The 26,431-nt window shown below is 36.2% G+C and overlaps 1 protein-coding gene across 3 annotated transcripts in view; it reads right to left on the bottom strand.

The window, feature by feature from the left end:
- nmo (serine/threonine-protein kinase nemo) overlaps window positions 1–26,186 on the bottom strand; it is a 132,156-nt gene extending 105,970 nt beyond the window's left edge. For all 3 annotated transcript variants that reach the window (XR_016457071.1, XM_090105511.1, XM_090105513.1), the window contains exon 1: window positions 25,633–26,186. Coding sequence is in view for 2 of the 3 variants with exons in the window: in XM_090105511.1 (XP_089961637.1) it covers window positions 25,633–25,829 (197 nt within the window). In the remaining variant the exon portion in view is untranslated. The remainder of the gene's footprint in view (window positions 1–25,632) is intronic.
- Window positions 26,187–26,431: the final 245 nt, after the last annotated feature.

Raw genomic sequence — 26,431 nt, 5'->3', positions numbered from 1 at the left:
CATCTGGATGGTTGGCGCTCCACCACTGTCCGCTTCACCCGCAACTTCCTTCCGCGTACGGTGAAACTGTGGAACAATTTGCCACCTGCGGTGTTTCCGAACAACTACGACATTGGGGCCTTCAAGAAAAGAGCTTATTTGTCCTTAAAAGGCCGGCAAAGCACCTGCAACACTTAGTGTTGCAAGTGTTTATGGGCGGTGGTGACCACTTACCATCAGGTGGCCCACCTGCCCCTTTGCTTGCTCTGACATAAAAAAAAAAAAAAAAAAAAAAAAAGGTACACGAATAATGCCGTAATGTGATTATTAGTTATTACCAGCTCGACGTGTATGGGAAACGAGGTAGCTTGTGTGAAGTGAAGGAGTTATATCTGCCTTATAATTTTCTGGCTCCCGTTAAGTATCGAGGTATTTTGAAGACTTTTTACATTGAGTTAATATGTATGACTTTTTATTGCTACTTTTTCCTAAGACCTAAATCCCTTATCAGGAAAAACTATCATTCAGAATCAAGCCAAAACGAGATATTTTCACTCGATACTTCAAAAATCTTGAATCGGTAATAACTTTAAGTCAGCATTATAAAGAAAATCTTTACAAGTCTCGGTTATAAAAACAGCTATCGTTCTTTATAACATTACGCGTATTCTTATCTCGACCAACAAAAACTTCCACACCTACAGCAATAATAATATGGAACTGCAAGATTCGTTAACAATCTGCAAATCGCGCTCGCCGTAAGTGCAAATTTTATAGATGTCGTAAAATGAAGCCGGTGAAAACGTTCACTGGAACGAAAACTAACAAAGAAAGGGGTTTATTTTGAAAGCGGCAGTTCAGGCGATAGAACTTAGCGCAGGAGCTGGAAACTTAAGAACTTAGTTCAAATGCTGTTTTTTAAACTGAACGTTGGGATTTTTAAGAAGTTTTTAATAGAATGTCCGGTATAATCAGCTTCTACCTATGCATAAAAGCAACCCGAAAAATAGATTTCTTAGGTTTTTTCTAGGGACAATTATTTTCATGAAGTGAATAATGAAAACGATCGCCAACTGCCAATTACAATACGAAAAAGAAAGTTACACATGTTGAAGCAAACAATACATTTCTAGTGTAAAATTCTCTGTAAGTCGCTAAGGAATTGAAAATAAAAGCATATAATATAAACAAGTCACACAAGATAAATCCACTAAGAATATCTGATATACGATAATACAGTTATAGAAAAATGTACATCACACATTTTTTATATCAATTTATCAAGTCATCAATTAAAATTGAAGCGCATTCGCGACTTTTTGTAAAATTCCATGTATTTATTTACTGTAAAAACTTCACATTCAAGATCATTGTTCTTATTTTGAATATCGTCAACTTTTACAAAACCTCTGTTCAAGCATAAACAATACCTACATTGGCCCTTATATAAGCAACCTTTTAATTCGCCTCATAAAAATATTAGAAGTAGCAGACACAAAGGCAACATTGTATCCCGGGCCCCGGCCTACGTCCGAACGGTGCCAGACTGCCAGCTTAGCGGCAGTTAACCTACTTCGCTTGCCAGCTCCTTACCCGGAAGCTATCGGAGACAATGGCCCTATATTAATTGTACATTACGTGTCGTTACGTAACTGCTGAACAAACTGGCACAAATGTGGCCCTTTCTGTCGACGGAGGAGCGTATGAACTTGCTCTATTTGTCTAGGTGGGTATTTGTGTTGACTATAACAATTGGAAATTCTGTTCTGCGCTTTTTCGTGCGCTTCCTTGTGGACTTATCGAGACACTGTGTTTTCAAAAACTTTTAATTTAAAATTGTAAACTTTTAACAATTCAATTAAAATTTTAAAACTCAAGTGACGAATATAACATTTATATCTAAGTAAGGAACTCCACCCATTATTCCAGTATAAACTTTCTCATTAGCAGTAGTAATAAAAAAAAACATAACTTCATGTCACTTTTTCCAAGTCAGAAGTTTATTTTCTTATGTACAATACGCATTTAAAAATCTAACAGTTATCAAACACTTGGCTATCATACAACACCCAAATCTAAACAGCATCAATTCGATAAACAGTTGATCCCGTGCAATCACGACGCCAATAATTCACTGTACAATGGACAATAACTCCATCAATTCCGTTTAATCGCTTAATTGTATTCACTGACGTAGTTTCGGCTCACAGAAATGCAGCGTCATAAAGGGAAGGAATTAAATCGATATTACTTTATTGGCTCCGTTCAATCAGCGTTCGGAAATGTGACATTGTGCCCAGTGACTTCGTAACACGATTTCGATCTCTCAAATAGTTTATGGTGCCGCTTCGCATCGGGAATGAATAAGTGAATATATTGAGCATCATAAAAATATGTTTTAACATGTGTATGCGGATTATGAAGCTCAAGTGTGACGGGTCTGCGTGGGCGACTTACATCTCTATGATGTTTAATTTAAAATATACCTTCACAAATTACTGGAAGTACAATTTTCATGTAACTTCAATAAAAATATATTCTTCAATTTAAAGTTCACGTGCTTAAATCTTTAAAATTGACTGTCGACAAAAGACACCATCATTTAAATCCAAATAAAAAACAACACTGACACGGGTACCCACATTCGACCCTATAATAAAAATTCCTTTGAGACCTAGCGGCTAACATCACATGTATGACTCAACCGATAATTTCGTGTGACCAATCAATTGTTCCTTCTCAATTAAAAACCACTCTTACTGCTCTCCACACCGTTTATAATCCGTGGTATCGAATATCGATTGGAAACAGCATCCTTTTTAAAGGTACCCACCCAGTAATATATTATTTTTCTTTAATCTTTCATCTTAAATCAACACTGCACCGTACTGAGCTCAGACAACCAATAAAAGCTGACAAGAAAAATGAACAGTGTGTGGGTTGCTGTCTGTTATACCTATACAGGTCTTGATAAATAAGAAATTCTCAGTATAAACTGAGACACGACGAGATATTAAAAATTTTACTAGCAATAGAATTAATGAAATTTAATTTCCCGGATTCTAATTACACATCACATAGAAATTCTATTAAAGGCTGGTCTATTTGCGGATTATAGATGGATACGGCTATTTATTTTAAATCCAATCATTAATGATTTTTAATAGTTTGGCCATTAAAAATTTCTAAGTGCCCCCGTTAAAACAAGCACCTAGAACTGTAATAATAATGGTATAATCTTAATGACTCGCAATTCTATTAACACAGGCCATAAAACAATATCTCGGCACTTCCAAGCATTCGCGTCGTAAACATATCCGTCACTGCACCACTAACACGAAGAAAGGAACTATTAAAAGTTTTACAGCCCGCCCGAATTACAATGGTACCCTGAAAGGAATCCAGGTCATTTTTGTACTTTACACTTTTTCCCTTTAATGAAACACAAACACGCAGCAACAAAGGTCCACAAACATAAAGGTACAGCTGAATAAGCCTAATTGTGAAACCGTTGCTGAAATTCGTTTTATCCGTCCAACCTGAACGATGGCGCATACTGAACAGTATTAATGCGGTATCCCTGTTTGAAATTCTCCACGTAAATATTATATTTTAGTAAACCTGGCGGGTTCGTGGGTTGGCGGAGATATTGATATAGGCTGCGGACATGAAACGAAATATTTTATTCATCTCTTCACTAACAGCACTAGTTGCAACTGGAATAATGATGGGCGCTCACTTTTTCTATCTCGAATTGAATTATTCAATGACGAAGGTGAGGTAACTTGCACACCTGACGGAATTTTTTAACATAAAAATTTTAAATATGAAAACATTTTAGCAACTCAAAGACTAACTTCAATGAGATCTCACTTTGTACAAGTAACGACATGTTTCTTTCCTAAAAAGAAATGACAGTCAAAAAAGGTAATGATTTCTCAACGAAACTACTAAACTTGACAGAAGTACATTCAATTACCCAATTGCTTGTTAATAGTAACATCACGGAATCGCCTATGGACTTACGTAACAGCATTACATATAAAAAACGCAAAGGAAATCGAAGGACAACACCATTACGGACCTCATCCACGTCCAATAGCTATTTGTCCTTCCTTTGATATTTGGTAAAGGTCGCGAACTTGCGAAGGGCGCTGTGAATGAGGTGGAGTCCCGGGCGGGGCCTGAAGTGAGGGGCGGGATCTCACCCCAGCAGATCAACAACCCCGAAACCTTATTTGAGATAAGCCACCGGGAAGAGAAAATATTTTTGGAAATTCTTAATAAACTAAATGTGGCTCCAAGGCTGCGGCAGCTTAAAGATCGCAAAATTTTTTTCCTCATTACCTACTAACCAGATGATTAAATAGATTGTGTCTTTCATAAGAAAATCAGCTTTGGTTTGTTTTTTATTATGCTGCCTTTGTTTTCTTCAAGCGCTTCGCGGTTGCAAGATAAGATATAACTTGCTATAAAGGACCAAAACATAAAACTTTTTTATATTCTCTGAAGCTTTTCCGTGGACATATTTTAAAACGGAAAGCTTGGTAATAAATTTATGTAGATGTTTTCTTTCTCGGTACAGTATTGAATGAAAAAGGAAATGCTAAACATAGACTTGGCCAGCCAACAGTGATTGATTAACCAAATTTTCCTCCCGATACAACTTAAGCAATTACCGAAATTCGGGGTGTAGTATTCGGTGAGATGTGGAACACGTTTTATATGAGTGTTATAGAAATAGTTATTTTATACGACATAATGACTCCTGCTAACGTTTCCATTTAATTCCCCTGCTCGGAGCCCGGTCGGAGCGGAGTTACCTGCGGTTTCCGGTATAAATTCCATTAGTTCGACGCTCTTTTATCCAAACTTCGTGATCGATACGTAGATTAGGACTTCTTCGAAACTTGGATTGAACTAGTTTTCGGTATTTATTCGGGAAACTTTAAATATACCTATTAGTATGCGCGGCGCATGGTCATTTATTTTTATGTTCCGAAATTGTGATTTAAAACATTGTATTTTAAGAATATATACAGTGGTGGACGTTTAATTAGAAACAGGTAACACGATGAAGTAGTCATCAAGTTTATTTAACATTTGTGTATTAAAGTATTAGAGATTAAGCATTATTTCATATGTAATAGAACACCCGTTTATCTAGTTTTATAAGAAATTGCTTAATTTTAATCAAACGTTAGCTTAAATTAATAAAATCAAACAACTTTAGGTGAAGTCTGATTTCCGCGTATTTTCAGTCTGGACAACAAATTAGAAACAGCTTGTTTCGAGTGTTCTAAAGTCAAAACCTATTAAAATGCCGTCAATATTTTTTTCTTCTATAAATATTTGCACCGTTTTTTAAACATTCTATCTAAAAGTTCCTGAAAATTAATTAACTTTGCAGCAAAAATGGGTAAAAGTAAGATTCGTGACCCATCAACAAGAAAAATAATTTTAAGTTTATATTTTGACAAAAACTGGAGTTACAGGAAAATTGCAAATCATTTAAAGTGTTCGATAAAAAGATATTAAATGCTATAGTTTATTTCAAAGAGCATGGTACTTCTGATTAAGTGCCTAGATAAGCTTGACCATGAAAAACTACTGCTCGCGAGGATAGGTAAATTATTCTTTTCGCAAAGATAGATCCATTTAAAGGTTCCAATTCTATTAGGAAATATGTTTTTGCAAACGTGTGAAAATCTCTTACAATCTGAGCCACGACGTTGTAAAGCCGTTGTTGTCTATAAAGATTATAACAATCTAAAAACAACCCCATACTATAATGTTTCCTCCGCCTTGCTTAACTGTTTTTAATTTATTATCTAAGGTATGGTTAACTGGACGACGCGCGTATCTTTTGCCATCAGAATTGATTAAATTAATTTGTTTCGTCCCAAAATAAAACTTTTTCACTGGCGGACTGTTCTCAAACAATATTTCTTAGTAAATGCAAATCGTCGTTCCCTGCCTAATAAGAAGCTGTACTTTCCTGGCGTCTCTCACAAACAATTTTGCCTCGACTTACCACCCGAAAACCGATCTCATCGACACATGGCGTGGTTCATCTTCGGAAAAAACTAATTTTATAATAGAATTGGAACCTTTAAATGGATCTATCTTTGCGAAAAGAATAATTTACCTATCCTCGCGAGCAGTAGTTTTTCATGGTCAAGCTTATCTAGGCACTTAATCAGAAGTACCATGCTCTTTGAAATAAACTATAGCATTTAATATCTTTTTATCGAACACTCTAAATGATTTGCAATTTTCCTGTAACTCCAGTTTTTGTCAAAATATAAACTTAAAATTATTTTTCTTGTTGATGGGTCACGAATCTTACTTTTACCCATTTTTGCTGCAAAGTTAATTAATTTTCAGAAACTTTTAGATAGAATGTTTAAAAAACGGTGCAAATATTTATAGAAGAAAAAAATATTGACGGCATTTTAATAGGTTTTGACTTTAGAACACTCGAAACAAGCTGTTTCTAATTTGTTGTCCAGACTGAAAATACGCGGAAATCAGACTTCACCTAAAGTTGTTTGATTTTATTAATTTAAGCTAACGTTTGATTAAAATTAAGCAATTTCTTATAAAACTAGATAAACGGGTGTTCTATTACATATGAAATAATGCTTAATCTCTAATACTTTAATACACAAATGTTAAATAAACTTGATGACTACTTCATCGTGTTACCTGTTTCTAATTAAACGTCCACCACTGTATATCATAAATTTTCAAGCAGGTATCAATGTTTATCTGGTGTCATTTTAAATGCGCACTAATATTTAACTGTGTATAAATAAAATAAAATACAATCAAAACACCTTTGCTATCTAAATTTGACATTGGGCAATAACGCTTATTATCTAAAATAAAATTATTGTACATATTAACTTTTCGTATATAATTAATGCTTATATTCTAAACGTAGCGTATCTCACGAAGTGGTAAAATGTATAAAGAAAAGTGACATCAAAATGTATGAGGAGGGTTAGATGTGGTGTGACTGGGTGGAGTCTTTTGCTTTAAATTATTTAAGTACGATAGCGTGTATGTCGTCTCAATTAAAGTAATTATAATGAAACGATAAAATAATTAACCCACTTATCTAATATATATTATAAAGGCGAAAGTTTGTAAGGATGTATGGATGTTTGTTACTCTTTCACGTAAAAACTACTGAACCGATTACAATGAAATTTAGCACACATATAGAGGGTAACTTGGATTAACACATAGGATAGTTTTTATCCCGGAAATCCCACGGGAACGGGAACTATGCGGGTTTTCCTTTGGGCGGAAATCTAGTAAATCATAGTTTCTAACTCCATAATACAAATTACTAAATTAGACAATACCGTTAAATTCAGATTTCATTGAAATTACATAGGGGGTCAAGGGACAAGTTGAAGCACCCCAGCAAATCATAATTCCATCATTAAATTCTAAATGCACTCCAGTTCAAATGAGAGCTATCGAATGTCGGGGCGAACCGTGAGAAGTAATTTAGGATCGAGCGTGAAATAAACGTTATAAAGAATGCCAAACTTTCAACTAAACTCGTTTAACGGTCTACAGAAATAGACAAAGAGTTTTCGAAATAATGAACAAGTGGTATATACTTATATGCTTTTATGCAGCTGACGTTCTAATTTGACTCGCTTGAAATGCATATATGATATCAAGACACTAACGCGAACGTAAAGGTGCGTATAAATTAAGCGCGGCAGCCGCGCGAGCCAATGTTCGACCAGAGTTGACGTTCATTTGCTGCGCGAGCCAATATGTAGATATATTTTAAGTTGAACGTAGTTGCCGCGCGCGGCAGGCGATCCATCACGAACATCTCTTCTGCAGGACGCCAAAAGTGTAGTCATTTTCTTTTTCAAGTCAGGAATAGGTATATCCATTTTCTTACTGATTTCTACCCACGCATCATACCTCAGCGATTTATTGTGGTATTGGGAGGATTTGCTGTTCCACAAAAATTCATTAGCGCCATACAATTGTATTAGTAAACGGCACTTTTCGTTGTCCATTTTTACGTATACGCCGCGCGAGCCGAATCACCAAAACTACAAACCGTCCACACGGCGCGCGAGCGAACGCCTGAAGCTCCTTTGATGCGGTCTCAAAAACCGACAGTGAGCGGATCGCCCCGCGGCACGTTCGAGCGCGGCAATGTTCGCGTCGCCGCGCGCGGCGATCCCGTCTATATAGTGCGCGGCCGCCGCGCGCGCCTATGTTCGATGGTTTGCCGCGCTTAGTTTATACGCGGCTTAACAAGATAAGGCTCAAACAAATATTGTGTATTCAAAGGAGATACGAAGCGTGACCGGCGAACCACGACGAAAGTCTTATCGATTCTATACATCGAAACCTTATAGCTGAAGGCACAGCGGCTATAATGTAATTTAATGAATACTTAAATTCAAGACACACAATGATCTGCCGAAATAAATTCGCTCGAACCGGCATTAAAGCCCGAGGCCATTTCGCAAAGCCTTCTCATTATAACTTCAGGACAATTCCCGAAATGCTCTTTTATGTTGAGTGACGCGCAATCGGAATGCAGCATTGTTAACAAATGACACCCAAATTGGTCTTCGGGACGGACCGTTTTGTCTATGTAGATATCATTTAAAGCGTTTACCTGTACAAACCTGTTTGCGCTGAGAATCTTTCGTATAGAAATTCGGCGGACCGTTTTATCGAGCAAAATAACAACTCCAGTGAAGCTATTGTATAAACCTTTACAAATAGTAATTTTAATGCATAGGTACTATTAAATTTTATCAACAATATTGAAAGTGTGAACACGAACCGAGGTATTTAATAGCGTGAGATTTAAAATTGGTGAAACGTAGTCATGTGTTGGATTGCGATTGTACGCACCGCAAAACCACATACATTTCGAAAATTAAAGCGAAATCATATTCGTGTGAAATTTCTTTAGCAAAATGGGGGAAAACAGGCTTGTATTAAGCCGCCGTGTTGTATTATTATTTTTCATTAAATTACCATTAAAACGACGATATGTCTGTATAATTAAATGAAAACAGTCTGTACCGGGTCGGTCCCTCTGGTGTGGCACGAGGATCGATCGCGTGCGGTGAATGTACCCGAAACTCGGAGCGGCGCTCCCTACGACACGGGGTGAGCTTTTCAAACTGAAATCCCCTTTAAATATTGTAAGTATCTCCCTGGAAATAACGTTTCGTTACAATCCTCGAGCCGTCAATTAAAGACGTCGCTCGAGTTCATCATAAATAACAAAAGACTTACGAACCTCGCATCGTTAGTCATAAAAATCATAAAGCATAAAGGCGAGCATACAGGTATGCGTATATAGCTAATGGAGGTGCGACAATGTCCCCGTCTCCGGGAACTAATGACCACTTAGAACAGGAAAATTACACCACGCGACCGTTCGTTTGGATGGGCCAAGTCACGAAGCGACTGCTCCGATTATAGATAAAGTGACAACAAACATTCATAACAAACTATAATGGTCGGAGAAAGGTCTTTTCCTCTAGAATAATAATTACATAAGGTTACACATGAGAGAAACAAATTAGAAAAATTAATTTCCACGAACATATCATAATGATAATATTATGTAATATTGAAGTTTCCGTTTTTCAACAACGTCGTAATCCTTTTCATCAATTTATCCAACATAAATCAAACGTATTTCTCTTTCATCCTCCGAACCTATTATTAGTTCGAACTTCGAACACCAAAGAACCATGAAGTGCTCGCACACACGACCCCGGCGTTCTAGTGTCGAATGTCACATAAGAACTGCAGCACTAAAGCGATAAGGGGGAACAAAAAAGCTAGTCTTAATTCCAGCTGCGTGGTATCGAGGGCGCTGACCTTAGCCGCATCTGCCGTGCCCGCTTCACGTTTGTCGACTAATGCTAAAAAATTGCCTATCACACTTTCGCGTCAACCCTCGCACGGCTGTACGACGCAGGCAATAAGGATAACTTTGGCCTATTCAGTCACAATTACAACAAATAATAAATTGTACTTTAACCAACATGTTTATCGTAGCATTTGTTTAAATATTTTAGGTTTTCGCTTATGATAAACGTAATCAGAGATATACTCAAAACTTCTCAACTATTTGACATCTCTGACGTATTTATGACTGCGTCACATAAACTCTAATGTCACTGTAATCTAGTCTTTCGCAATTTCAATTCCAACGCTTCAAGAGTCGTTAAAAAATTCCTGGCGAGCTATGTGAAATAAAAAATAGTTAAAACTCTATCTCACACAACGTTGTGTGCGTCTCTATGTGTCTCTATGTGTTCATAGAGACGCTCTGATTAACCGCAGCGGGTCCACGAGCGCGGCTCTATCATTAGACCCGCAGTACCCCGCTCCGAGCGCGCCACTCCACCATCTTGATTAATGCATGCAGGTCCTTGTTCGTGAGCTTTTATTTTGTATCACAAGCCTTGCATCCAGGGTCTTATAAAATGAAGGCCGCGTTTTTATTCGTATTGTTTAGGAGATGAAAAAATGTTATGTTTTAAATCCACGGACGTTTTATTACAGCTGCGTTTGGAGCGTTGCAGTTGCAACTGCTTTGGTAATTTATTTTCTCCTGTTTTTCTTCGTCTTATTTCATCACTAGCACGTAAAACTAGAACTTAGTTTATGACTGCTTCCTATAAAATTCAAAGTTCCGTAAAATTTTTCAATTGAATTAGAAGAATAAATTGGCAAGTCTTAAGTCAAATAGCTGCAATCTACAATCTACAAACAGCACAAATAGATTGTATTTGCACACCATACGAAGAACCCAACGAAGATCGATCTTTCAACAGTATCTCCAATACATTTACCATGAACACATACCCTTAACAATCCAGTGAAGCAACAACACACACGTCTCAAGCCAAACCAGTGTCTCCTGGTATACATTACATCTGTCGCGACAAGGCGAGTTTCCTTTGAGCCCACCGAAACCCTACACCCTGTAACGTTAGACACTGGATAGACGTGGTCTGAGCGCAGACCAGTTGTCGAGATGCGGAATGTAATTGAAGCCAGCATTGTTCGCTTAATAGATTCTAGCTATGAAGATTGTGGAACCAGACCGGCTAGAGGTTGCGTTTAATACTTTTTAAGAGCACTTTGTGCGCTTGCAAACGTCGATATACGGTTACATGTGATAATTCATTTAACTACTTCAAAAAGGGAGAAGTTCTACTAGGTATCTATTTTTATATTATCTAATACTAGTTACGGTTGCGGAGTTAAAAGATCCTTTAAGCAAAATATATACGTTTTATGTAACTGATTTTATTTTTAAACGCGGCAATCTTTGTAGCGCAAATAGGATTATGTCGTTCGCATTTGTAATAAAAAAATATTACCTACGCATAAGCCTTAGGTTTATTTCACATTAAAACAAATCGCAGCTTAAATGCGACGTTTGGAGTTAATATAAACGTTGAAGTAATCGCACGGTAATGTTTGTTTTACCTTTTTATCCGAATTCGAAGGAAGTTCATGTTTCAGCGTGTGTATATATATATATATATAGTATTTACGTGATATATTTTAACCAAATTGTAATTAAATCTGCATATTCTAAAGCGCCAAATCCAGTATTTAACATATTTTTAGTTATAGTGTACATTTACGAATAAAAATAAGTCAAGAATCTCCCAATTAAGGAGATTATGATTCAGTAAGATGATTTCTTACATTTAGGTTACAATATTGAGAGCGATCTAAAGGTATTTAAGGTATGACTAACATCTCAACTGAACGCAATTAACATCGTGGCGTGATGAAGGCAGCAACAATTAATTAAACACCTGCTCATCCAAAACAACCGTGTCAGAAGAATCAAGGAACTTCGAAAAATAACCATTATTCTAATTAGTTGCAGCTACGCCGAGAACTTTGATTAAAATCGTTTCAAACTTACCCCGGTGAATAATTTAATAGTGTTATAGCATCCACTTACCTGAAAAGTAGAAAGTTTTTTTTTTTAAAGTTGCATAATGTTTGAAATTTGAATAAATCGCATTGACTAAACAACATTTTTTATTGAGTTCACTCAACTATAACTAAAGCAATAATCTTATTTTGGTTCTTCTTGATATATTATGTCAATGAATAATAAAATGTTCCCCAGTATAATTGTACTTATTATACCCAATTAATGACATAAAATTGGCGATAATTATTCAGGCGGGAATATTATCAAGAGAGCGCTTAAATCACAGCTGACTCGTGCGGAATTATTATAAATCCACGGCATATTGTTCGCAATGGTGTTAAGTTTATTTTGTATCCAAAACAATAATGTAATACGCAGGTACTGTTACTCAGAATGTATTCTTGTCCCACCGAACAATGGTATTTTAAAAAGCGATGGGATTAAATGTTTAAAAAACATTTTACTCGAAGAATTCGTGGTTTGAGAAAGCTTTGGTCTCACACACTCGACTCTTCTTCAATAAACGATCTTAATGTTACATCATTCTCCTTACCCAAATGTACCTAAGGAATATATCTAAAGCCAGGATAAATGCGGCCCAATAGCCGCGTACTTGGACCGTCGATGACTTCATTTACAAGCGTGCATTAAGACGATAAGCCGAGCCTATAAGATGTGACGTTAATTCCGAAGCACGGAGCGCAATCAGAGGGAGTCGCCCGCTGCATCTCCGGATGTATGCAGTTAAATTAAGGATTCAGAACGCTCTCGCGTTGATCATGTATGTACAGTATACAACGCCAGCGGGAAACATGAAATGGCCGACTAATGAAAAAATAACATTCACACGCTACGAAATTTCGTTCAAAATACCTACTATTTCATAACTCACTAAGTCGCGTATTTGCGCGACTGTTATTTTTAATTGAATTTTCACGTCATGTGTTATAAAAACGAGAGGAGTATATTATGCGGAATATATAATATTTGAACAGAAAACTGCCATGTTTTCTTAACATACCGTTTATGTTTGAACATGTTTATACGCCGGTACACATAAAAATATAAACAAAGATAAAACTTTATGATTACAACAATATACTAGATGTTTCATAGCCCATTGGTATACAGATGCTGTTAAACGTTGCTGGTAAATATCGGATGATTTAGATTCAATAACTTTTTACTAACAGTAAAAAGGAGTAATGATATTAAACCGAAACATGAATGTGTCAACTTATAAATTTTGAATATTAACTAGTCGAGAAGAGGAAAAAATAGAGGGATAGAGCTTCTAGCACTATTAAATCGGGATAATAGTTATTACTAAATCCAATGACTTGTCATATAATCAAAATTTACCAAGAACTATTAGGTACTAATGAAATCAAATTCAGATATTGATTTAATACCTACGCTCCAATACGAATTGCATCATTTTCCATTTCGTACCTACCATGAGTCAACTATATCTCCAAGAATCAAGATCACGACCCAACATAACTATTTCCATTACATTTAGTCAAAGACATCCTATAATCTGTATATGGGTATATAAACGAATTCACGTAGTAACACATCAACCTCCCACACACATAAGATCTACTAAAACTGCAATCAATGGCGCCACACTTCCAACTCAATTAGTTCCTTCATTCGGAAAAGTAACATATAACTACTAAAGACTACTACAGGCTATAGAGTATAGACTCCAGTCCATCTGCCTTATGTATTCCGCGCCAGATGCAATTATCAAAGATTCGATCTCGCCCTCAGATGTGCTCCGCTTGGCTCCGGCGTTATTCATTTAACTTGAGCGAGCTGATCGCATCGCTAATGTAATTCCTTCGTTCTAGATGTATGGCTATATGGACGGAAAATAAAATTACACGCGGGTATCGTGCGAAAGTGTATCGCTACACATGAATACATGCGCGTTTTAACATTAATTACATATAAACTTATTTCTATCGACTTCGATTCTTAAATAAAATACTATAAAATTATTATGCCAGTAAACTTCTGATACAGAACTACTTTTGCATATTTTAGAAACGTTACCGTTTGTCACTGCTTCTCACGCATAAAACCTGAATAGCGACTAATCCAAAATGGATAGAATTCTTGAAAATTTAATTTGAAATATTCGATAGCCAATACTACAGAACAAGTAATATTGGAAGCTTTAAACTTTAAAGTTGCTAAAAATAAATGCGATTAACGGTAATCATACTTAATAGTCATATTAAAATTCACCTTAACACGGTCGTCGCATCAAGGCTACGCTAAAGGATCCTTTGCGACACGTGACTGGTGCAACAATCGAGGTCAAGAAATTTTAACGCCACTAAGAAATCCGGATAAGTGCACTTTTATAGTTCCGCAAGTAAAAGAGAGCCGTGTCGTGAGTTGAATAGTCAAACGTGACTTGCGCCTAGCCACTGTTATAACGATCGAATGCAGACATTGTGAATATCTGCTCATTATAATATCCCCATAAGAGCTGCGAAAAGCTCTTAGGCACAAATCCAGCCTTTATTAAAACCAAGTAAAAAGAAATACCTAACATCAAAAACCAGTTAGCTTCAAGCACAAAAGCCCACCGAATTATACGCCGATTTCGCTTCAATTAGTTGTATAAATACACCAAAAGCGAGTACACATTTAAACGCGACGTATTAAAATAACTCAGGTCGAAGCACGTTTTACGGCGCCACGTTACCAACAATCACACGTGCTGAAGACGAGCCGTTCGTGTTTCATTTCGTTCAGGAAAATATTATGTGGGTCGATGGCCTCACCACTGTAATCCGCAGTACCGTAGCGCCAAGTTTTGACCGGATTTCAACAGTTAACGGATGCATCGCTGATTTGACAATTCTATACAATGCGAATACGAATCGCTCGAACGAAGCAAGTTTACCAACAAAACTGTGAAATTTGTTTACGTTGTAAACAATACCCACCTAGATTTCGTAAAATATTCGAGGAAACATGCGCTTATGCCGATAATGTTAAGTCCACTTAACATAATTACCTAATTACGATATTCATTTGCAAAACCTGATTTAATAATATTAGTTACTTCTCCAAATGTAATTACACTGCATATAATACGAGCAATAACTATAACTATTCGGAGAAAAGTCTTATACGGCAATGTAGTTAAATAATGGTGAAGCCTCAAGCAGGTACTTACAAGGATTGGAGCCCTAAGTACAGTTATCTTCCATATTAGCCGAGCGCTATTAGAAACTGGTCGGGTCCGCTCGAGGGACGAGGAGAGGGTTTCGCAACGCAGGTAGGCAATTCGACATTGTGTAAATCGTTTTCACATGGGGTCCCAAACGGAAACTTGGTCACGCTCCCCGCATACAAATATATCTGACAACTAGACACAGAATATAATTCTGCTTGTCGTGATTGGGAGTAACATTAGCATTCGTGATTACGTCACGTTAACGAAAAGGACCACGGGCGCGTAGAATTTTATATTTCTACCAAACATTTTTCGACGCTCTATCTTTTAAATCTTGACAATTGTCGTCTTGATAAGTATCTCAAACGCGAGCTACTTCAAGCTGTCCAGGGGCATAGGCCAGTCTTTCGACCTTACCTTTGTTGTGTATAGAGAAAGATACCATCTGCGGTAAAAGAAATGAATGCGAACGTTTCAAAGGGTTTTCTTAGTAAAATAATAATGGTTGTGTCGTGTTAGCTGTTTTTAGTAGCATCGTTATCGGCGATAAATTTCAAAGTGGATCACTTACGTAATTATTCATAGCGAAACAATACCAGTTCCGCGGCGCGATCACAAAAAATAAAATAGAGAAACAAGAGCGTCTATTATAAAGCTATTTTGTTGAGCTCGCTTTCCCTGAATGACCCAGCGTCAATTGTAAACAATAACATTATTCGTTCTACTAAATTTTAATGACGATTAAGTAATATAGCACCGAAAAAATCTAACTTACTTAATCTTTTAATTGTTAAAATCGTGTACCAATGTTTGGTGGCGAAAATTATCAAGGTACCTACATTATTAATCTATACTAATATTATAAAACTGAAGAGTTTGTTTGTTTGAACTCGCAAATCTCAGGAACTACTGGTCCGATTTGAAAAATACCTTCGGTGTTAGATAGCCCATGTATCGAGGAAGGCTATAGGCTATATATCATCACGCTAAGACCAACAGGAGCTGAGCAATGCGGGTGAAACCGCGGAGCACAGCTAGTATCAAATAAACAACAATATCTGCGTTTGCGCTGAAATATAGTTGCAAACACAGCATTAAAAATTAAAATCTAGCAATTATAAATATTTAACCTATTTACTACAGATTAAGTACTTTTTGCCTACGTTTAGATGTTATTTAACGGCATACACATAAAATTACAAACTATTTATGCAACGAAATTTAAACTCATAAATCCTGTAACGCATGTAATTTTTCATAAACGCACCCACAATTTTCCTGCAGCACGTCAATCTACCAAAACCATCATAAGCAGGCGAACAGAACTTGTCAATCTAATACATTTACCTACAAACGTAACTGTATACCTACCTATAGGTATCCAATTCCATACCCTTAAAAGGTTACCAAATACGATATCTTGGTGACTGTTATAAATTATACATAGATATGATTGATACGCTGCAAGGTCCTTCGAGACCCCCGCAGTGTAGACCGGCCTGCGTGATAGAGCTGCGTGCGATGGATGAAGACTTTTGATGCTTCCGTAAATTGAATTAGTAGTGGAGAATTGTTTATTAGACGATACAGTAGGTATGTTATATTTACTAGTAGAAAGACAAAAGAGGCTTCCTACTGGTGTTTTCCTAAGTTCAACAATATGTATAAAAAAACCATAGAAAAATATTTTATTTTGAGTTGTACACAAAAATACATACTAAATAATATCATGAAGATAAGCTTGTAGTGACAATAGTCAATAAAAATATTCTTACCTATTTCCGTGAGTGAAAATGGGCACATTTATAGCCAATATATTTAGAGAAAGTATATTCTATTATTTATTATTAATGTGTATCCGCGTTACAAGCAATTTTGTCAAGTATTAAATCAAATAAAACGTGAAAGTATGTGACTATAGTATACACTATACAGAAACGAGTCGTTATCATAGCATCATAAAGTACATACCTATTTAATTTAGTTAAAAAAATAAGTATGAACAAAACGGTAATATAAAATTTAAGGACAAGTCAGGGTATTCTTTTATCTGTCAATTGTGATAATACCCTTACGATTCTCGTAAACACGCTTGCTTATATGTGCATGAGCCAAATCGAACGTGTTTAATGTATGAAGTTTCCCTACTGGTTGAATCTGTATATTGTGGTTCAATGTTTATACATATACAGATTGGAAGAACAAAGATCCATTATTTTAATTTAACATAAATCATAAAACATACCATACCAACAATGAAAATTAAAAAGCATACACGATCTCGCACTAAAGTTTATACGTCGGTGTTCTATTACGGAGAGGCTATCGCCCAAACCTATCGACTTGTTAAATGTAATTTATTTTAAACACCGCATCGGAGCCGGTCAGCATATCACATTACGGTAATTTACAACAGCCTTCACACGTCATTATGTTTCTCAGTAGTTACACAGCGTGATATCGTTCGCCTCGTACCTACCTCTACACTCTACAGTTTTATATAGCTCTGGCCGGGTAAGTCGTAGCAAGGCTGGAATGCCCCCGGGTGGGACTGAGGACAAAAATTATTGCGTCGTCCTCCCGCCCACGCCTCCCCGCGCCCGCTGGATACAAAACAAAACCCCACGGAACTAATTTACGAAAAACCGAATTAGGCAAATTCTAAACACATTAAATTGAGCGTACGTTTGTCGAATACTGCGTTACGTAAAAATTAAGTTGACAGTCGTCACTAGGCGCATGGAAGGTACATACCTAGCTTTAATTAGGTTCAGTGGCATCATACGTTAATTCTATTTAATTAGACAAGCCACATCAATGATGTAACACTAACCTTATTGCCAGTTAGATATGACGTCATTATGTATTTCGAAACGAACCGACATTTAAAGCTGCGTTTGAAGATTAATGTGCATTTTGAATCCTTACACGTGTATGCTTTTGACATCATGCCTGATTGCTGTGGCTAATTTAAATGCCATGATTGGGCATGCGTAACAATCAGACAATAGTTTTGCTGGTTTCTTTAACTATTAAATGAGAAAAATAAGAATTTAAAGTCCGCTACAGTGAGCTTATAAATAAATGAATACAAAGAAATGTCTGCTGCGTCGCAACAAACGGTTTATTCAATTTAATAAGTTTTTAAGCTATTGCATAGTTTCTATCGCGGGCCTTGAGCGCGGGGTCCGAATCGAGAAATTCCGTAACGAAAAAACCTCACGCTCCCCACTCCGACGGGTTCGGAGGTGTGGCTTGAAGGCATGCCATGCAATAGCTTTACCGCGGCAGTCCCCGAGTGCTACACGTCTATTTTTTTTGCACAGAATACCTACATATCCGCAATTATCAAACTCATAATTCCTTTAATAGCCACATTAAAGTTAATTAGAGCATCAAGCCATAATCACATGTGTCAATAACACGAAGACCTCAAATTGGAGTCAATATTTCCGAAATTTTATTAAAAAAAACATTTCTGGGGATCAGATTTAGTTGAAAATTGATGTTATTATTCATAAATATTGTGAATCAGCAAAACAAACATCAATAACGAACCCGTGGGGCAAAGCTGTCGGCAAATGTAACTTGTTATTGCAATAATCGTAAAGTATTGTGATACTGTGTGATAATTTGAAATCGCTTTTGATTAAAAAACAATGATATGTATATACTTTTTATTTATGAAAATAAAACGACAAAGTTTTGTGAAGTAACTTTATTGTTCTAAATGTTAAAAAAATAATGTTAATAAATGTTTTCTTTATTTCTTTCTTTTTATTTATATGGATATATCTTCCTAGTTCCTACACCTAAATACGTCGAGTACAAGTATAAAATTAAATTAGTTTACATTGAAAATGAAATATGATGTTATTAACAGAACGATCGCGAGTATAAAGGTCGTCAGTTCAGCCGAGACACGAGGGTCAAGTCTCTTTTTATTAATATGGAGAAACATTACTCCTTCATGTTGTTTTCATGTGTTGTAATATTTTTTTATGAAATGTTAGGCATACTTAATGAAACTGTGTATCAAATAAAATAAGTTGAAGGCATTTTGTGCTGATAAAATATAGGTATTGGCTTATGTTGGCCACTGTGGCGTGGTCAAAGTTGCTATTAAGTATACATATTTACTCTCTATTAGGTATTAGGTATTTAGGTACATGAGGTATAACATGTATCCACATATTGATTAATTCAATAAATGTTTATCAGTAACTTCAATTGGAAGCCTAACCTACTATAAAAAACACGAAATATTAAGAAAGTTTATTTTATTTCTTGTATTTTTACGATAAAAGTGTTATTTCCACTAAATATTAGACTTTATACAAACTTTTCTAGAATACTTAAGTGGGTCAAAGTTAAGATAAAATATATCTTTGGTATCAAGTTCTTACCTCGATCATTTTACAGCATAAAGTTAACATTGATGAGGAATCACCGTGACAACTTAACAATGTCTATTTTCAGAACAAGCATTTCAATCTAGATTTTCATTAATGTTACCCGTTTAATTCCCACCTTAATTATGTTTACTGTAGTCATGAATAAATTTCAATATATTTCTGTACCAAAACAAAAACAACACTTCACCAAGGTTTAAATTAATCTTATTCTGCCTGTACTACTGAACCTAACCTGCTACAAAGTTGCATCTAATACCATGCCAACAGCCAACCAAATCACAAGTGCGAACGTTCAACATATAATAATTTTAATACTCATCGTATACGAACCGTGATAAGGTAATAAACATACAAGCGATGGGCAGATGTAAACTGAAATTCAGCGACCGCTACATCAAACAGTAGGAAATATAAATACGCGAATGTCAATGGCACGATAACGATCCGCGAATTACGCACATCCGCCATGTTTTATAGAAAATAATATTGTTAATTACTTGGTAAACTTTTTTGCCCAGTCGACGGCGGTTCCGTTATGTTTGTGATATGGCTGGCGATTGTTTTGACTTTGAGTTCAATAATGACACTAGAAATTAATTCAGATAGATTGTTGTTACAATATTTTTACAATAAACTATATAATTTCTAAGTACGTTCAGCTAAAAAGTAGCGTATACCAAAGTAAGTAGGAACAGCTTTTTAGCCCTTTAGAAAACTTTTTGTAGGCCCTTGTGTGTTAGTGGGGTCTTAAATATGGTCTACAAAACTATTGTTTACTACAAAATTCATTGCCTGACATCCTTAGCCAAAAACTCATTCAGAGTAAACCACTTCAAGTTGCAACTACCTGACCTGTCCCATGCAGAGGCGCAATTAAAATTCCCATACTTATTCCATACACTGTAAGGACACGCATCTTTTTGTGGTCGAACAAAAACATTGGCAATTCATCGTGCCGACGAACTCCGATCATGCAAGCGAGAGTGACGAGCTGCGAGATAAAATCTTTACAACTCTTTACCATGCCGTATCTGCTTTCACACGGCCAATTATCGACAGTGACGACGCTGCGAACCGTTTATTGTATCAGATATGGATTGTGGCTCAATTTGCGAGGCTAAAGTGCAGTATGTAGGCAGCGGAGCACTATAACATAAGTGACGATTATTTGTATAGAGATCTTTACTTTGCTCATAATATCCTGTTGATCCCAAAGCTGTGGTATGCCGTCAAGAACGACAATTGTGCGCTAAAACTTGTTTGAAGACGGTACCGACTACCGATTAACTAATTGATTTGAAACAAAGTTGAGTGCAAAATCGCTAATGCTTCATACATTATCATACAGAATGCAATATTTATTTTTCATTCGCATTTCATTATACTACACACGCACTAAGCCAGGACTATTTCACAATCTCAATGCGTACCACAATTATTCTATGCGCTACAGAATATACGAACGTAACGTATCGCTTTCTTTCCTAGCCTCTACAAAATGCACTGCACATTTAATTATTAACAAGCGTAACTTATCTATCTACTATCTACACTGTACTACGGTATATCCCAAACATCTACAATCTACATTTGTGTCACGTCAAGCCGGTGTGACCCCGATGCGAGCGGCGCAACGCTTCCGCCACACGCACGTTCCCAGTTTCATATCCTAGCCATAAATTTGTTATTGATAACGCTTATTGATAGCCAGCGGTGCTAAAACCGGTTCGGGTTATTAGTTTCATTAGTTATTAGTACAACGTACCTACTACATATTTCATATTTAGCCGTGGTATGGTTCTTAGGTAGATTACAGTGCAAATAATCGTTGGCCATTTATATCCAGGTTAAAATAATAAATGCGAAAATAACTGTCATTTGTCTAAATATTTATAATATTCATTTTCATTTCTAAACCACTAGAGATGATGTTTTCGTAAATTATTGACAGATGGGCAGTTACATATTAATTTGTTCCACGAGAATGTTTGAATGCTCAAAGCATATGAAATAAGGAATTAAAATTTCGTAAAGTGAAACTGCTGTTCTGTGAATAGGTAGTTATTTGAAGTGCACAAGAGCTAAAACCCGGGCGAAACAAGTGAATAATTATTAAAGTCATTATACTCGCTACAGATGGGGTCATATGAGCTTATTATAGCTGCAACGCTATATTATTAACGTCATAATACTAAACATAACGGTTTCTAGAAATTAAAACAATTATAAATACGAATTCTGCATACCATCCACCAGAATCTAAACTTTACAAAAAAAATCTCAAGAGAGTCAGGTAGAAATTCCTGTGAGAGATTAAAAAAGATTTCAAACGAACCTTCAACGGTGTTTTTTGTAATTCAAGTTACGGCTGAAGCAAATAAGACTTTGATCCAACTAAGCGACGGCTCAATTGTGAAGGCATCAGGGAAAATTGGAGTGCACAAATAGTAATCAAGTGCTTTGTACGGGAGCCCGAAACTTAGATCGAATGAATTCATCGGCTTAAAGTAAATATGTAATACGAAATAACTACATGAACTAAAAGTAAGAATCTCTAAAGAAGATGAATGTAAAATATGTGAGGAGAAAATTCCAAGTGTATTTTACCCACTTCAGAAGTTCCGTATAAAATTTTCTACGTAAAACATTATTGAAACGAGGAACGATGATAATTTAATCAGACGAAATGGAAATGAAAAACACACACGATCCAGTTTATTATTCTTTCTGCATAATATTTTACATTTGCAGTATCGATGCTACGAAAACATACAACTTCCTTTAACATTATTTATTGTTGCCAGATCTTTATAGTTTATATTCAGTAAGCATTTACGATTAAAGCAATAACAATGATTAACGAGAACAATTAGTTAATCTTCGCAACCTTTTGAAACCTAGCTTTGGCGTTTTAATTTATATCTTCCAATCCAATATGTATTTATTATTCATGAGCCGTTTATTCACAAATTACTGGTGTTTAACTCAAATTAAGTCAGAATTTTTTGCAAAACGATTAAGTTATTACTGACAAGTTATTAGTTTATGGCCATTCATTACTAACCAACTTCAAAAAGGGATACATACGTTCTATGCTCCACTTTATAAATTATACAATATTTTTTACACTAAATCTTGTCTTAGCTCCGTCTCAATATGTCTGACTGGCAATATTTTATCCGCAAATGGCAGTACCCCGGTCGATCGATTAAGATCCAAGGCGTAGGCATCAGTCGAGCTGGGTGCAGTGTGCCGAGCCCAATCAATCAGCCCATCCTCTCCTAATTAATGTACTCGACCCATCCCACCGTGCCCTGGGTATTTCACACGCGACGATCGACGAATCGTACTTTTTTCTTTAGTTATGTAGTTATTTGAACCAGTTAGGGCCGTTTTCGCAACGCCCTTCAGCTTGTCTGTCAGTTATCTTGACAATTAATAATGTATGAAAATGTTAAAATAAGCTATCAGGGACATAATATAACGAGCGACGGAACCGGCCCTTACCGTTTCCAAGTAAAGGGACTAGTAATAGTAAATTGGCAATACAAAACAGAAGGTTATTCTAAGAGATTCCGATACAAAGACTTTCTTCCGGAAACTATCAATGGCATACTATAAAAATATAAGCTGGAAAAGTTCCATAATATGGCAGTTATCGTTCCGCCCTCAGTGAAATTCTCAGAAATATGTTGCGTCTAGTAGAGATATCAGATTTTATCAGAACAGAAATTATAAGTTAACTACTGTTAACTACTAACAACGGAATATTCGAAGTGAAAAGAAATTTGTTTGCAATACTTCGGATACATGGGTTGATTTTACACGATTTTGTATTAGGTATGCAGGAATGTAAACAACCCAACCTAACCCAACCAAACTAATAACACATTTCAAACGCATGTTCCTAAACCGTGTACTTACACCAGGTTATCTAAATAAAAAGCTTTATTAATATATTTTTTTTAATGAAATAAAACTAAAGATAAATTTTTATATTCGAACAAGTAAAAGGTAGAATGTAGGAGTCAATAAAATTGATTCTTTTAATAAGGCCGTTTCTCAAGTTTATTGCGCTGTAAAAGTTGCATTTCTTCTAGCTTTTTCAAAACCAGCATAAATAACTTAGTAGGTCATTAATAAATATTGTTCACAAATGTTTCCAACGCTTTTTTATAACCTTAGTTAAATATTTGCTTAACATAGCACAAATGCGATAATACTAGAATTCTTAGGAAGAAGTTCGCATTTAGATTACCGTTCGAGAAACGGCTCAAAATTTCTTGGGATTGAGGGAAAAAAAACTTAGAAAATAAGTCGAAAAGCTAGAGGGTCCTTATTCGCATTCAACGAGCAGACGTGAGCGTTGTGCAGACTCCGAGCAGGATTTTAGGGCCCTCGACCGGCGATCGACGCGGTCTCGGAATAATCAAGTACGCCTCCCTACTCGCGGTCGTTCACACAATCAACGAGCGCCCTCGCTGCCTCGGTCCTACAGCTACGTACGCACAACGAATCTACACAAAGCATCCACCTATACTCAACAACCCTCGCAATACACTAGACCGCAATACTTATCACGGCCAAAATTAAACCTTAACACAACAACCGTTGGGTCGTTTTAACAATACACGCGGTGACTGCATTTCGTCAACAGCCAGCCCGCAGTCGAATGAAAAGCGAGCCAAATTTATGGTAGTAAGGCGCAAAATCGAACAACGTCTTCACAGATTGTGACGTGCATTCGATAGCAAGATACATGAATATTGAAAATCACTCTTATGCCTTCCACGCTGATTCGAATACGCCTCGACAGGTAGACACAAACACCACGTGTTTACAGAGGGCTGCAGTTAGAAACGGCGAACGCTAACTTGGCGCACATGTTGTAAACTGTTCAACTTTTAAATGCTTGTAACTACATAATTTAATGATGCCATAACTTATGGCTCGAACTTGAAAATATATTGTAGATGTCTGAAGTTTTTACATTGAAATGTTTGTGACATCTGAATAACAAAAATAATTACAAATTGTTTTCAATAAACTTACAAAGAAAAAGTTACTAATCCAACAAGAACAGTACCAAAAATAATACCTATGACATTATAGAAACAATAAAACTAGAAAGAAATAAAACAAATATTCAACAAATTTCCTCACAGAACCTAGCTGTAGTTATAACGAGTAGCAGTGGCCATAGTTTTCCTGGAAATCAAATTTCAATAGGCACACATTAAGTAATTGTTACTTTCAATGTGTTTGTGATGAGAAGCATTGTGAGTTAATGACAATAGCCAATGTTATTCCCACTTGCCTTATCACTTCGAGCCAGGTGTCCATACTTATTGCAAACTCAGGTAATTTTTACACAAATAATTTTTCAATTTATCACTCAGCTCAGGTATTTCATTTGCTTAAATATGTATTTCATTGATCAGAAATTGAGTTACTCCACAATGATTGACAAAATTGTAGAATTCATAGATAAATAGCCCCTTCAACTTGTTTGTAAGATTTATTTAGATATTTCATGAATTTAACATGAGAAAAATAATATGTTCAATGATTTTTCATCTCATCAAGATTTCATCATCTCTCATAGGTATCTTATAGCTGGGAGTTATTGAATATTGAAAAGATAATCATCAGCTGATGTGATAAACAGAAAAGTTTTACAATTGGCAAGATCAATGACAAATAATGTCTTAAATTCAATAAATATGCATTTTGCTGTTCGGGTCTATTATTAGAAACCATAACCATCCATGATAATTTGTGTAGAAAAAGAATTTGAAAATGCTCACTAAATTTCAATGAAATTGGTAAAATTAAATTTATTGATAAAGCGATTTATTTAAAAAAAAGGTGTGATGTGATGAATAATTCAAAACATAATTAATGCTGTTGTCTATTAATTTGTTGTTATTTTGTTTTATTTTCTCTATATTTCAATGACTCAGTCTGTCAAAATTTCCTGCTGATTTTTAAATGAAAATATTAAAACAAACTATAACATTCTACACTAGGCTTTGTTTGAAAGCAACATGACTTACCATACGACTCCAAAGGCGCCGTAGCCTATAGGCCTGTCGGGCTGCACGTCGGTCGGGATGGCCGGCGTTTGGTAGTAGGGCGCCGCCGCCGCCAGGATGGCGCCCTGGGGCGCACTCTGCGTACCGCCCTGCATCAGCGACATGGACACACTCATCGAGACGCGAGAGTGCCGCGCTGGTCCGCTTACAGCCGCCATCCAACCGCCGTCACCGCAGACTCATCACACGCTCAACGCTTTAACCCCGACACTGCTCTATCACCAAGCCTCTCCCGGTTGACACGCGAAGCTGTTACCGGTTGCTTCTATATTATTCATGCTCGAACGACTATGCGGGAATCACTAACTGATTACTGAGCGCACACTACACGAACGGTCACCTGTCAATTTCACCAGTTATTTGTACGAACGGTAGGTTATTTTAACTAAATATTTAGTACACGCTACGCGTGTATTTGTTACGAACTATATTTTAATATTTCAGGACAAAGGATAACACGGTAATGGTTTCTTAAAAGATACACGCAAAACGTCCACACGTAACGAGAATCGAGCGCGACTGATGGGGCGGCAGGCGGGTGGGGGTCGGGGGAAGAAGCAATGAATGAGCGAGATAGAAAACAACAATGGCGACGACGCAATGAACAGCTGCTTTGCTAAGTTGGCTTTGCTTTTGACTTCGCTTGTTTTTTTTTTACTCATTTAGTTTAAGTTTACTTTATATGGATTTATTTTCCATGTGTTTCTAAAAACCATAGGTAAATAAAATAAATTTTTGATTCTATTCACAAAATTAAAAT

Source organism: Colias eurytheme, chromosome 9 (genome assembly GCF_061535395.1).
Source record: "Colias eurytheme isolate Ceu_HAF_F1 chromosome 9, ilColEury1 Martin Lab GWU primary, whole genome shotgun sequence".
NCBI lineage: Eukaryota > Metazoa > Arthropoda > Insecta > Lepidoptera > Pieridae > Colias > Colias eurytheme.
Note: the sequence above shows the minus strand (reverse complement) of the source record. Positions and strands in the feature narration are given on the sequence as shown.